Source organism: Rousettus aegyptiacus, unplaced genomic scaffold (assembly GCF_014176215.1).
Source record: "Rousettus aegyptiacus isolate mRouAeg1 unplaced genomic scaffold, mRouAeg1.p scaffold_m13_p_1, whole genome shotgun sequence".
NCBI classification, from domain to species: domain Eukaryota; kingdom Metazoa; phylum Chordata; class Mammalia; order Chiroptera; family Pteropodidae; genus Rousettus; species Rousettus aegyptiacus.
This window is the reverse complement of record NW_023416284.1, coordinates 59,098,134-59,111,803: the sequence shown is the minus strand read 5'-3', so window position 1 is coordinate 59,111,803 and position 13,670 is coordinate 59,098,134. Positions and strand designations below refer to the sequence as shown.

Sequence of the window (13,670 nt, the reverse complement as noted above, 5' to 3'; positions counted from 1 at the left end):
TAAGATGCAGTCTTCATTTAACTGCCAATAGCAAAACCTGTGGATTCCAGGTTTTCTTCCAGATATTTAGGCCCCTGGCAGCCTCCAAAGGAGCAGGAATGTTTCAGGCAGGTTTAAATCAGTTTTAGAATTATTCTGCAATGCCGAACTACTTGTTTCTATTGTATGCATAGGATTATGCGGTCTCCACAGTCCCAGTAGGTGATGTTTTGCATTTGAAGAGTTTCTGCAGCATGGCTGGGCCTAACCTTATCGCAATCGGATCCAGTGAATCTGCACAGAAGGCCCTCAAGGTAAATACAAAACTAGGCACCTTCGAAATGCAGGAAGCAATGCCTGCCACATGGTTTTTCTAATTCTGTCTGCTAGGTGGGCAACAAGCAGAAGTGACAAGGAAGAGAACAATCTGGTACTTGAGCTTTCTCTGACACACACTGTCATGACCTCTCATTCATCAGGAACCAAGAACGCCTAAGTGCAAGAGGAATTCTTCACTGACGAACCACTCTTACTCACACACCACGTTTCCTAGAAAGGCCATGATTCAGAATAACAAACACCAAAGTCATCACAGTGATTTGTGGTGAGAGTGCCACCAGGAGAGCTCCTTGTGATCTTTCTCTCTTAAGTCAGTAATTGGTACACAGGGGTCATTATATTATTTTTATCCTTTTGTATATCTGAACTATTTTACAACAGTCTTTTAGGAAGCCATGATTCAGAAGTACCTAAAAATTTTAACTTCTTCATATGCATCTAGAATACTTAAATTTTAGGACAGAAAGTTTTCTCATTTCACAGTTGAGAATAGGAAAGCCCGGAAAAAAATACGACTTGTCTAGGGTTACACGACTAGATCAAGACTGGAATTCATTGATAATGAAGAAGACCTTCCATGTTACAGTACTTTACAGTTCAAAAACATTTTCCTTCTCTGTAACTAACAGCCCCATGAGATGAGGTGGGTGCTAAATAAGGGCAAACACCATGTATGTTTTGCTCACCTTTGCATTCCTTTATGCTTAGCCCACAGAAAACCCTTAATAAATATCAGGTGAATGGATGAATGAATGAATGAATGAATGATAGATTTGGTATTATCTCCATTTTGTAGATAAGAACTAGATCAAGTGACTCACCCCAGAGAGTGGGCTGGGACTACCACCCTTTGGTCTCTAGTGGTCCTGCACAACAGCTTACATGACTTACTAAAGGATCAAAGACAGAAATTCCTCTTAGGTAAAGAGAGGAAATCTGTGTGCCCCAAGGTGCACGATTTATTTATTTTTTCCTATCAGTCTTTACTCTAGTACCTCAGTGCTAGACTTGGTACGGTTTGTGTGGGAAGCAGTCATTGCCTCTCAATTGCTGAATTTTTCCTATTCATCATCTCCAGTTTCTTCAATTCAACCAGTTCACCTGGCCTTTCTGTCTTCCTTTTTTCAAACTGCATCACAGATTGTATTTCTAAGACTTTTAACAATTGTTCCTGAACAATCTGACTCAGGATTTAAATTTGATGGCTTTCCTATGTTTCCTTTAGAAAATGTCTTTTATTCTTCTTCGTCTGGAAGGCTTTGTTAATTTTGAGCATATGAAAAAGATAGTGTCTTGAAAGAGAGAATTTGATGAATATTGTCACTCAGAGGGTCTAGGAAGATTATTTTTCTCCGTAGGGATTAACTGTGGTGTTTATCCATGGCAGGTGGGTTGATCTACACATGTCTAAAATTGATTACAGGGGAAGCAGAAGGCTGAAGCTGGCTCATATTGTGCCTTTGCGTGAATTAGAAAATAAAAAAAAAAAAAGCCTCCTCTGGGTAGACAAATTAGAAAAAGTAGCCCCATTTGCCATTCTGGATAGACCAGGTTCCTAACTCAAATATCTTGGCGCCCTAACTCAAATAGTCCAGAGAAACTAACACATAACAGACTAAGAGATAATACAATATGGTAAACTAGCACTATGTTATATGAAATCGCTCTAACTACCGTTCAGAGGAGAGAAGGGAGCTCCTTGAGGGCTAGATATTCAGAGAAAGCTTCATGGAGAAAAATGGGGCTGAATGTGGATCTTAAAAGATTTTTGGCAGTGGGGGATTCAGTGAGAGATTGTTCCAGATAGAGACATGGTATCAGCAAAGACTGAGCAAAGTACACACATGAGATCTGAACAAACTGACCCAACTAATAAAGAGTTTTCTTATGGGCTCTCCTGGAGATACAGCTGGATGGGGCAGGTGATGTCTGAAGAGGCAGGGACTTAACAGTGTGGAAGAGGATGAGTTTATGCCCATTGAAGCAGGAATCTGGGTACCCCATGAGGCTCTGAGCAGAAGGGTCTGTATTGCTTCAGAAACGTTGGATCATCATTCCTTTTGCAAAAAAAAAAAAAAAAAAAATTTACGGAGAAGACCCTGCAGTTAGTAAAGAGGACCACTGATGACCTAGAAAAGACAACCAAACTTTTATAGTCCTCTTTCCTGTGATGTTTAGTCGAGTTAGTGTTAATAGTGATGTTTGCTCTATCCTTAAAACCTTCTGTGTCAGAAGTTATAAATAAGCCTCACTGACTAGAAAGGCATTCTGTGGAGATCATATTTCCATCAGCAGATGTGCTTCCTAAACCAGGGGCCTGTGGAGTTGGCAAATGCCCACCTGCCATGTTCTAACATCAAAAAGGCCCTCTTACCTTGCAATGAAAAACAGGAGGACAAACCGAACCGAATGATGAGCTTTCTGTGAGGGCCTGTTCTCAGGTCAACGCTCGGTGGGTCAGCAGGATCCAGATTAGAGAACTGAATGGCTGATGGAGAACATTTTTGGTTCCTTTATTAGAACAATCAGTGAAACTAGTAGTGGGGTAAATCCTACTGCATTTTTGGAGACATGAAAGCATGTCGGTTTTATTTTTATCATTTCATAGGTGAAAATACCAAAATCAGTTGAAATAAAGCATTTTGAATAGGATCTTATGGTTTCAGAATCAGATTTCCTGGGTCTTGATTCTCCTCTTTCCAGTTGCCCACCCCATCCCACATGCATTCTTTTTCTATTAGGAAGTCTTTCTCATTATTTTGCCATAGATTGGTTCCAGTGGACCGTCCCCTTTCTCCTTCCCTTTCTCCAGTTATCCCTCTCTTCCCATTTTTTTTTTTTTTTTTTTGCTAGGATCCAGGAAAGATGTGAGTTCGGTCCCAAATATGTTTTTCCCTTGCAAATCTTCATGTCTCAGTCTTGTCTCTGTAGAGAAGCCTCTGGCCAGTTGGGCATCTCTTTGAAGGGCATAGCATTTAAACAGAGGTGAATTGTGCCTTCATGTGCCGCACACTGCAAGCTTGATTACTTCCTACATCTGTCACTGCTTGCAGAGCACTTGTTTCCTTCAGAGTCTGAAAACTACTTCTTACATGTTTATGCAAAGCTGAGAGCCCAAGGGTTTCCTATTGCATTTAAAACACTTTCTAATGGCCTACAATCTATTTTTGGTTAATGAAGTGGATTTTTATGAAGATAATCATCAGACCTGTTTAGGTTTTAGTAGACTTAATAGTGTGTGTGTTGTATGTTTCAGTGAAATCATCCATCTAGGAAGACGTTAGCAACTCTCTGCTAAAAAGCCTAGAACATTTTTTTTAAAACACCTTTAATACAGTGTACATTTAATAGACGTTTAACACAGAGTATGTTTAATATAAGGAAGACAAAAAGGAGGACATATTATTACTGCGTTTTACTGTTGACATGGCCAAAGTATGGGGGTTAGGTTGATTGAACAAAGTCCTAAAGATATTTAGCATGTCATGTTAGAAATACTATTATCCAAGCAAAATTAGTCTTTAGACCAACTGGCCCTTTCTATATTTTTTCTCCTGTACTTTTTTATTATTCCCTTCATGCCCCTGGACAACTTCCACCTTCATCCTGCCCCTCTGGAAGGATGAAAATAGTGTAAGATTAATTAATTCATACATAAGCAATAGACCTGTATTTTGTATCTTACAGAAGGAATGTTTACCTTCTCAAAGATATGGAAGCTCTAGTTGCTACACGGCCAGAAATGCTGCTCACAAGTGTAATTCGAGCACAAGATGTCAATCTTCAAAAAATACATACATAAATATTTCATTCATTTAAAGTTAACAAGAGACAAAACTATTCTTTTGTTAGCAGTCAAGATAGTGGTTACTTTAAGAAGGAAAAAGGGAGTTTTGGTCCATTGGGCCACTTTGTCTGTTCTTAATTTTAAGTTCAGAAGAAAAATACATACATTATATTGTTGGAAGCGGGCTGCGATTAACTTACAGAAATAATTCTCCAATAGCTAAGGTCTAACTTCCAAACCCCTACTTTACCTTCTATATGAAGCCTGTCTTTTCCACAGACTAACCTTTTTTAAATTTTTTTAATTAAGAAAAAAGAAGACTGAAACTTTGTACCACTTAACCAGCATCTCCCCATTTCCACCCCACAGCCCTGTACAACTTAAATATATACAATTATTAATTGTTAATTATACCTCAATAAAGTAAGGGAGGAAAAAAATGAGACAGTAAACAGTAGATTTGCATTGAATCCCGGCCGTTCTTTTTCTAGATTCGTTTCAAAATCGACTTCCTTTGAAAGAACCTGTATTAATTACATGCTCTCCGTCATAAGAGAACCGGTTGTAATTCCTGCCCTTGGGAGGAACTCACAGTAATGATTTTTAACTCAATCTTCTTGATAGCATTTAGTCCTCCAGTCGGTTGGGGGAAGGGGGAAGGAAGGAAGGAAGGAAGGAAGGAAGGAAGGAAGGAAGGAAGGAAGGAAGGAAGGAAGGAAGGAAGGAAAAGGGGAAGGGGGAAGGGGGGAAGAGGTGAAGGAGGGAAGGAGGGAGGGAGGGAAGGAGGACAAAGAAAAGAAGACGGGGAGGTAAAGGGGAAGGGAGTAACATTTAGCCAAAATTTTCCTGAAACTAATCAGATGAGGAAGTTGCTAACTTAGCAGAGCTCAGAGTTGGAGCTTGAGGGGCTGTAGTACTGACAAGTTGGGGGCTGTGCCGTCTGCTGGCTGGACAAGTGGAGCACTCTCACCTTCCTAACCCCATGCAGGAGACCAGTTATTTTTTCCTTTTGGCATCTGCAGTTTTGTTTGGTGGCCTTTATTAATAATTCTATTCTTTTGTATCATAAGGAATTATTATTTTAAATGCTTTTAATAGAAGTACTAAAAAGATGTGGTAAGAAAAGAATTATGAGGTTACTACTCCATTTTTGTCTTTATCAGGTAAATGGAGATGAAATAAAGTAAGTATAATTCCAGTAGACTTGTAATTTTAAATTAAAATACTCATAATACATTTTGACAGAAATGTCTTTTAGGTTTCTTACCTGCTTCCTGAAATAACTAACTACATTTGTAAGATTCCTTGAATGAAAACTTGGGCTGTTTTGCAGCTAATTTAAATTGCATAGCACAAACATATTTTTCTTCTGAAAGACTGCATAACAGTAGTCACTCAGACAGTATTTCCTCTCATTCTGACTCAGCTTCAGCATTAGTTTTATGTCCAAAAATGTCCATGTTATTTTATATACGATCATATAAAAAAAAAAGAAGATGGAAAACCCCTTAATGTACGTCAATTTTGTATGTTTTTTTTTTTTAATTACCTGGAATTTCCTTTAATGACAACAGGAAAAGCAATAGCAAAAACTAAAGAGATAAATGAGAGCTAACTAGTATCAACAGGGTGAATGAAATGGAAAAATAAAGACTGAATTTTTAATTGTTGTCACAAAGAATCATGGTGTATAGCCACAGATTTCCCACGTTGGATCACTGTTATGAAGGGCATATTGACAATTTTATTGTAGGCTTAATTTAGTCTTATTATCTGGTTGTCTGTTCCAGTTGTATTCACCAGATCCACAAAACAATGATTTAAAAAACGACCATGTCTGAATTAAAAAATTAACATAAAACCAAATAGCCTTTGAGATTGTAACAACTGTTTATGCTTCTTTTCCTTGGCAGTAATTGCCTTATCTGACACTATTCCCAGAGCTGTATGCCAACAAGGCTAAGGTGGCCAAAATAAAATGCATTGGCATAATAGGGCAATAAATAATCTGAAGCCATAAGACCAAAACAGCCATGATGAATTTCAACACTAATCCCAAGGCAGAAAGAAGGCAACACTGGCCAAGTAGGAGAAAGGGAATCATAACGTTATTTTTTTTTCTCTTGAAAAATACAAGAAAATGTCAGGTGAAAAAAAGGAGGAAATTATATTCAAACTGTTGTTCATTTGGTCCATTACATGATGGGACACCAAAAAGTATTCAACAGGCTCTATGGAATGTTGTAGAGGGTATTCAAGCATCTGTTGGGTGGTTGAGCAAATAGTCTTTTCAGGGGCCTTTCAATCTGAGACTCCCGCTTGCAAAAGAAAAAATCTCTAAGTGTTCTTAAATTAGTGACTTCTAATGAGAGGTAGAGTTTTAAATCACCTGAGAAATTGGTATAGCCACTATGGAAAATACTATGGAGGTTCCTCACAAAACTAAGAATGAGTCTGTCATATGGTCCAGCAATCTACTGGGTATTTACCCCAAAGACTTGAAAACTCATATCCGAAAAGATATTTGCACACTGATGTTCATAGCATCATTATTCACAGTGGCCAGGACATGGAAGCAACTGAAGTGTCCTATGATAGATGATTGGTGAAAGAAGCTGTGGGACATATATTCAATGGGATATTACTCACCCATAAGAAGAGATGAAATACTGCCATTTGCAACAACAAGAATGGACCTCGAGATAATCACGCTAAGCGAAATAAGCCAAACAGAAAAAGATGAAAATCACATGATATCACTTGTACATGGGATATAAACCTAAAAGCAACAAATGAACAGGACAAACAAAGAGAGAATCATGGACATGGACCATAGACTAGTGATTACCAGAGGGTAGGGAGTGAGGGAGTAGTGGGGATGTAGACAGGGTAAAGGGGGTCAAATATGTGGTGACAGAAAGAAATCTAACTATGGGAGGTGAATATATAATGTAAATATATATATGCCTTACTGTTAAAACGTACAGCTGAAACTTATCAGATTCATTAACCGATGTCACCATAAAAAAATTATTAATTTAAAAAAATAAAGTAAATATAATAAACTAAAGTCACCTAAGGGACTTTCTGTAAACACACGGCAAAAGATTCCGATGTTCTGGGTCTGGGATTGAGCCCAGGCAGTCTCATTTTTTAAAAGCTCCACAGGCAGTTCTGGTGCACAGACTAAGTTGAAAGCCTCTGCTTTCAAGGATCCCTAAAACTTCCAATAGCACCTGAATAATGTGCACCTGAAGAGGCCAACCACTATGTAATATAGGTGCAAAATAACATACTCCAAGTAGCAGTACAAGTAGAGCAAGTAGCCAAATTAAAGCCATAGAAAGCTAGAAACTCCTTACCTTTTTGCTTCCTAGAGTTCAACTTTGTATAAACTTAAAATATAATACCTAACTGGGTAATAAATGAAATGCCATCATTAAATCCATTTAGCATGCTAAAATTTCTTACTAAAGTGTTCTGAGCTACCAAAAATTGTTAATGTTATCATTTTCTGAGAACAGGATATTTGCATTTGACTCATGTTTTCATATTCCTTTTCCCAACACACACACAGTTCTCTCACAAGACCTGATCATGATGTGTGAAGATCTGTGACAAAGAAAAAAGATTAAACTTCATGCCATTACTGATTTTAGAAAAGAACTTAACTTTTTAATATAATAACATGTCAATTCTACTAAAGAAGCATAATTGTCTAGAAGGCCAAAATGAATTACCAGGGCAAAGCAGAGAACTTAGAATCCAAATCCACAGGTTGTCTTTCCAGTTCTACCTCCCACTCTCCTTGTGTGACCCTAGTTTCCTGCACGCAGTCTTGACCTGAAAAAAAAAAAGAATTGAATCAGCCTCACTAGGGAATGAGAGCTTCGTTCCTCCCTATTGGAAATGTCATGATATGCAGTCAAAGTGAAAGACTGTCTTGGGTATACAGATACTTGGCAAAGAGTAGCAACCATTTAATTATGAAGTACCAGTGATAAGGATAGTTCCAAAGCAGGTTCACTGTAATCTCTTGACCACTGTAATATCATTCTTTCAGTGGCTGTAGGTGATGGAAGACTTGTGTTTAGCTGAACATCTTCATGCCTGTTTGAGGACAGAAAACCACAGGTGACTCCAAACTAGTTCCATTTTTCTTTGAGGTTTCAGTGACATGTATAACTATTAAGTTGGATATATAACTAATGACATCATTTTCTAATTCATGCATAGAAATCTAATAGGGAAAAAAAAAAGTAGGGTTTCCAAAACCTTTTATTACTGTCTTTTCTGTAAAATGACTTTTTAAAAGGCAATGGAAAGGAGATCACAGTTGAGCTTGAAGCCAAGGCTTCTTACACACATACAGCAATATTTACTGAACAGCAACTATACGAAGGATACTGTCCCAAACACGGAGGACACTGAGATGGGTGAGAAACAGTCTCTGTCCTCAGGGTTCCTCCAGCTTAACTGTAGGGACAGGATGGGACATTTAAAGATAAATACTGCCACAGTGTAACACAAGGTAAATGCCTGATAAATGGTGCAGGGTCCTAGCAGAGGTGATAGGAGTTCTGAGGATGGTGTGATCACAGGAGGCAGGAGTCAAAGTCTGAGAGAACAACAGGCTATATACTGGCACAGAGGAGGAGGGGTCATTACAAATAAGACAACTGGGAGAATATCTATTCTATAATCAAAAGACAATGGCTAGAACAAGGGGGTGTGTGCCAGGAAAGAAAGAGAGTCATGGTCCAAAATATAGGTTGAGCCTGGTCCAAAGGCCAAGGAATTGAGGTTTTCTTATCTGCGGGCTGTAGAAAGCCACTCAGAGTTTTCTTAGCAGAAGTGTAAAAGCCGAAGACAGTATTTCAGAAAGATGTCTGACATTCTGCCTGTCGTGTTTAACAGGAAGAAAGACTAGGAGTAATGAAACTAGTTAGATACATAGTCCGTAGGTAAAGGCAGAAGGTTCTGGACTGGGAAGTAGCCATGGAAATGGAAAGGGCCACGCAGAAGCTAAGGTCTATTAGAGACGTGGCTGGTGGACCTGAAGGAGCTCGGGGGAAAAAAAGGAGCAGATTAACACTTCCATAGATATTTATAGAGCTACTGTACTTTACCAGGCACTGTACTAGGCCCTGGGGGACAGTGATGGACAAAATGACTTCAGAAATGACTACCAGATGGGGTGGCTTTGGTGGAATTTTTGGAAAAGAGTTCAGACTCTCCCTGTCACCATGACTTCAGTTCTCCTCATCTACACAGGAACAAATTACAGAAAATTGTTTGGCAAGAGTATGTTGCTGGATTTCACTGACCTAGAGTCACATGTTGGGAACTGCGCTATACTCAAACGCATCCAACTGACAGCAGCTCTGGTAGACGCCGGATGGCAAAGCCTGTAAGACACTAACGCGGTTGGCTCCCATTTCAGTTTCCGCTGGCAGCAGTCAGTGGCTCATCCAAATTTGCAGTCTCTCTCCTTTACCCTTTTCCATTTATTTTTTTATTGTCTCTATCTACTCACTCTCTAGGCACAACAAAACAATTACATTAACATTTATATGCCCTTCATCTCCAGCAGTGTCCTATTGTTTCTTGGCTGACTTGAGTTGGCAAAAGGCTGGAGAAAAAGCCAAGATGATTCTTGCCTCATGGGCAGAGATAGTACATCACAGCATGACCTGTGTGACACTCTCAGCTATGCCAGCATCGGTACCCATGATACTGAAGGGATTAGGAAATGTGTCAGTTGAGCTGGAGGGAGGATGGTTGAGTTTTGGGTTACTGTTTCTCCATGGAAATCACATGTAGAAATGCCTTAGGTGCTGATGAGTATCCTATTGCTCAGCTGAAGGCTAATAAAGCATATGGTAAAACGTAGACACTAAATTAGAAGTGATATTTTAACTGTGAATTATTCTCAGGCCTCTAAGGAAAACATCCACAGTACCTGTTACAATACTGGGATTTGGATCATCCTTAGAAATAATGGCATGCAAGCGAAACAGATTAAAAATAAATTTGCCACCACTTTCCTGCAAAACTATTCTGCTAGTATTAGCCTGCTCTTAACAACCACTTGCTATTTCTCCTTGTTTTCATCTCTCGCAGTGTTCTGAGTTCAGAAATCTTAAAGAATATTTCCGAATCTATTTTTCACTTCTGGTCACTGGATGCTGTGGTTTGGGCCCCGTGTTTCTCAGAAACTATCTGTCTACAAATGTGAAAGTCAGCTTTGGAGATGGGTTGCAACAACAATTCCCTTTTATCTCTTTCTGAAATGGGACCAAGTTCAAAGCAGTCACCACATATCCAGAGGTGACTCATGATACAGAGGATTTAAAAAAAAAAAACAACAAAACATTTAGAAATTAGATGAAAGTTGTCGAATCTGTTACATTTTGGGCACTTTCTCTAGTCATTTACTTCCTTTTCTATACATACCTTGGCAAGTGGAGCTCTATATAGGTTAGCTACTGGTAGTTATAATATCAGTAGCAGTAATAATACCTTTTAGGTATGAAGATCATGTTAATTTAATTTGAAAAGTCTAAGTTCGTAGTTTTCAAACTTTAGTGTACCCAAGGATCACGTAAAGTACACATTCGAAATGCACTTCACATTCCTGGGGTTCACCACAAGAAATTCTAATTCAGCAAGTCTGGGATGGAACCCAGGAACCACTGATTCAGAGGCAGGTAATCCATAGACCACACTGTGAGAAACATTGGCTCTGTCTGGAATTCACCGGGCGTCAGTTCCTACGCTAGCATTTGAGGATGGGGGAGAAAGTTTATTCCCAAAGTAAATTGTTATGTCCTTAAACAGAAATGCCACTTAATATCATTCAAAATAATATCATATTGAGTAAAATAACTGGCACTTCCGAGAAATAGCTGTCACATGGAAGAAAACTATTAGATCTAGGAGAACTCTGCTAGATCATTGAAATACAAATGCTATGAAGAGCTAATTTTTCTCTTAGATACTGTGTCTTTTGGGGGACATGCTCACAGAATAAAAGACATTTATCATGCATTCCATCTAGTGTCTTTCTCACTGTTGATAACATTCGTATATTAAATACAGTGTATCTGCAGTGAGTACTCATTGCTCTAATTCTCATTAGGTGCATTGGCCCTTGGACTTGAATAGAGAAGTCTGCGTTCCTTCTCAGCTCTGAAGTCCTGTGGCTTGAAAACAAACATGATAGCACACTCTTCAAGTAGGAAGAGTGAAAGAAGAAGGGAAACCCCAATCTCCCCAGTCTCCATTTGGATAAGATGTTTGTCTGGTCCCATCCCTGAGCTTCTTGGGGAGAATTTGAGAGAGGCCTCTGGAGAACAACCTAAGCTGGTTGAAGTCGGAGATTGAGTGGCCAATATTGATTACAACTCCTTGCTCTTCACTGAAGGTTGAGTCTGAGTGAGCGTGTCTTATAGGTAATTGCAGTAAGAGATTTTAGGAAGATTTTGAGTTATCGAAATGCACTGCTAAAAGATCATTCATCCATTTAACATTCAACAAAAATGTATTGAGTGCCTACCACATGTCAAGCATTGTTGCAAGGCACTGCACAAAGGGCCTGTGATGTAATCGTGCTTCCCTGGAAGCTTTTCGATAATCATCTTTGCTTCTGGGGTGACTTGAATACCTTGGCTCAATTTAATTCAAACAGTATGTCAATTGCCTAAATGGACAGAGGTTAAAATATGTATAGTGGGAATGTAAAAGAAATATTACTCTCTGAATCAGCTAATAGCAGTCAGCTAGTTGCCTTCTTCAATTTCCACTCCAACTTTCCTTCTTTATGAATTGAACCTTGAGTTTTAAATGAGCACATTGCCACTTGGAATTAAGTCTGCATTTCTTAGCTTCCTTTGTACTGAGTATAACAATGAGACTAAATACTTCCCAATGAGGCGAAAGTGTAAGTGTTAGAGGAATTGTGACCTTCTCCCCTTCTTGAATCTTACTGCTTAAAAAAAAAAAAAAATGTCATGATTGAAACACCAATAGCTATTTCATTTCATGAGAACAAAGGCTGTATTTCAGGTAGGGCAGAGAAAAAGCTGGGAGTCTAGACCCCTGATGACTGTCAAGTCTCTACACTACACTATGACCTCAAAACTCCTTTCACATGAGAAAGAAATTTTTTTAAGTTACTGTAGGGGGTAGACATAAAGATAAAGACTGTCTTTACTAGCAATTAACAGAAACCTTAATTCGAGGCAACTGAAACAGTAAGGATTCATCTGCATATTTCTGAAGTAATGCAGACTTTGGAGCAGGTTTGATCTGTCTGCTTAAAGGTGCCATCAAAGAACCAGATTCTTTTGTCTCTTTTCCATCTTTCACAGATGAGCTCCTATTCAGGGGACTGCCAGCAATGTCTGTCTGCGTGTTTCCTCACCCACATTCAGAGAGGGGGACATCAGTCCTCTCAGAAAAGTAAGAAAACTGCTTTCAGATCTTGATCATTTTTATTAGTCCAAATCAGTCATCTCTTTATTCCTAAATGAATAACTCTAAACCCCATGGTGAATTATACTGCAGCTACATTCCCTGACTGCACTGAGGCACGCTGGGACATTGCAGCAAAGGGGCTGCTATGGCATATTTTAGATTTTCAGAAAGAACACAGATACACTTTTCAGATTTCACACACCGTTCTACTAAGTTTTTTGGGCCTAACTACTTAATAAACAAAAGTGTTAGATTTGAAAGATTTGTGGAGTTTATTTTGTTTGTTTTGGGGGGGGTTGTTTGTTTTGGGGTTTTGTTTGTTTTGTTTTGACTTAGAGACACTATGAATATATTACTGAAATCTAAGGGTACTGTGAATCAGGAAAGGAACCTCTGGCCTAGAGTCGCAATCTTAGAGTCAGGGGTAGAATTAGCTTCCCCCCAATTATGTTGACTTCACAGCAATGTGTGGGTACACAAATGAAAAGTGGAGTTGTTATGGAGAAAACAGGGAATTGATGTGATGGAAGCAGCCACAATGTCCACTTAGACCCTTGGAAGAGCTAAACTCTCAATTCTTCTTAGGAGGAAAATTATCTTTATTTAGGAAAATATAAGTCCTTTAGGGTGAAAGGTGAGACACTTGGAGACTTGAGATCAGCAAGAGAAAATACAGCAAAAGAGAAAGCAAAAATGTCCTCTGTTAGAAGCAATGGGAATGTACAGATGGAGAAAGAGGAAAGAACAGGAAGGGAAGAGGTCTGAATCACAAATGAGAGTTGCCAAGTCTTTGAGAAACACCAACATTTTGTATTCAATTTTAAGTCTTTATATTACTGCCATATTCCAATCTGCCAAATTTGAGAAGAATTTATTACCCTATGAGAGTAGGGGGTTTTGTTTGTTTGTTTGTTTGTTTGTTGCCTAGTTCTTAAACTTATAATTCTTAATTTTCTATAAAATGACATCACTTTCCCTGGTGCTCAGAGTACCTTATCAACATTCAAGCCTCCAAGTGTCTGACACTAACAAAAACCATATCCAGATATAAACCAAGATTTCTCCTCTTCATTTCAGAAATATAAAA

The 13,670-nt window shown here is 38.7% G+C and overlaps 1 protein-coding gene across 1 annotated transcript in view; it reads left to right on the top strand.

Moving 5' to 3' along the window:
• DDAH1 (dimethylarginine dimethylaminohydrolase 1) overlaps window positions 1-13,670 on the top strand; it is a 124,200-nt gene that overhangs the window by 93,106 nt on the left and 17,424 nt on the right. The window contains exon 4 of the mRNA XM_016146039.2: window positions 174-293. Coding sequence (XP_016001525.1) covers window positions 174-293 — 120 coding nt within the window. The remainder of the gene's footprint in view (window positions 1-173; window positions 294-13,670) is intronic.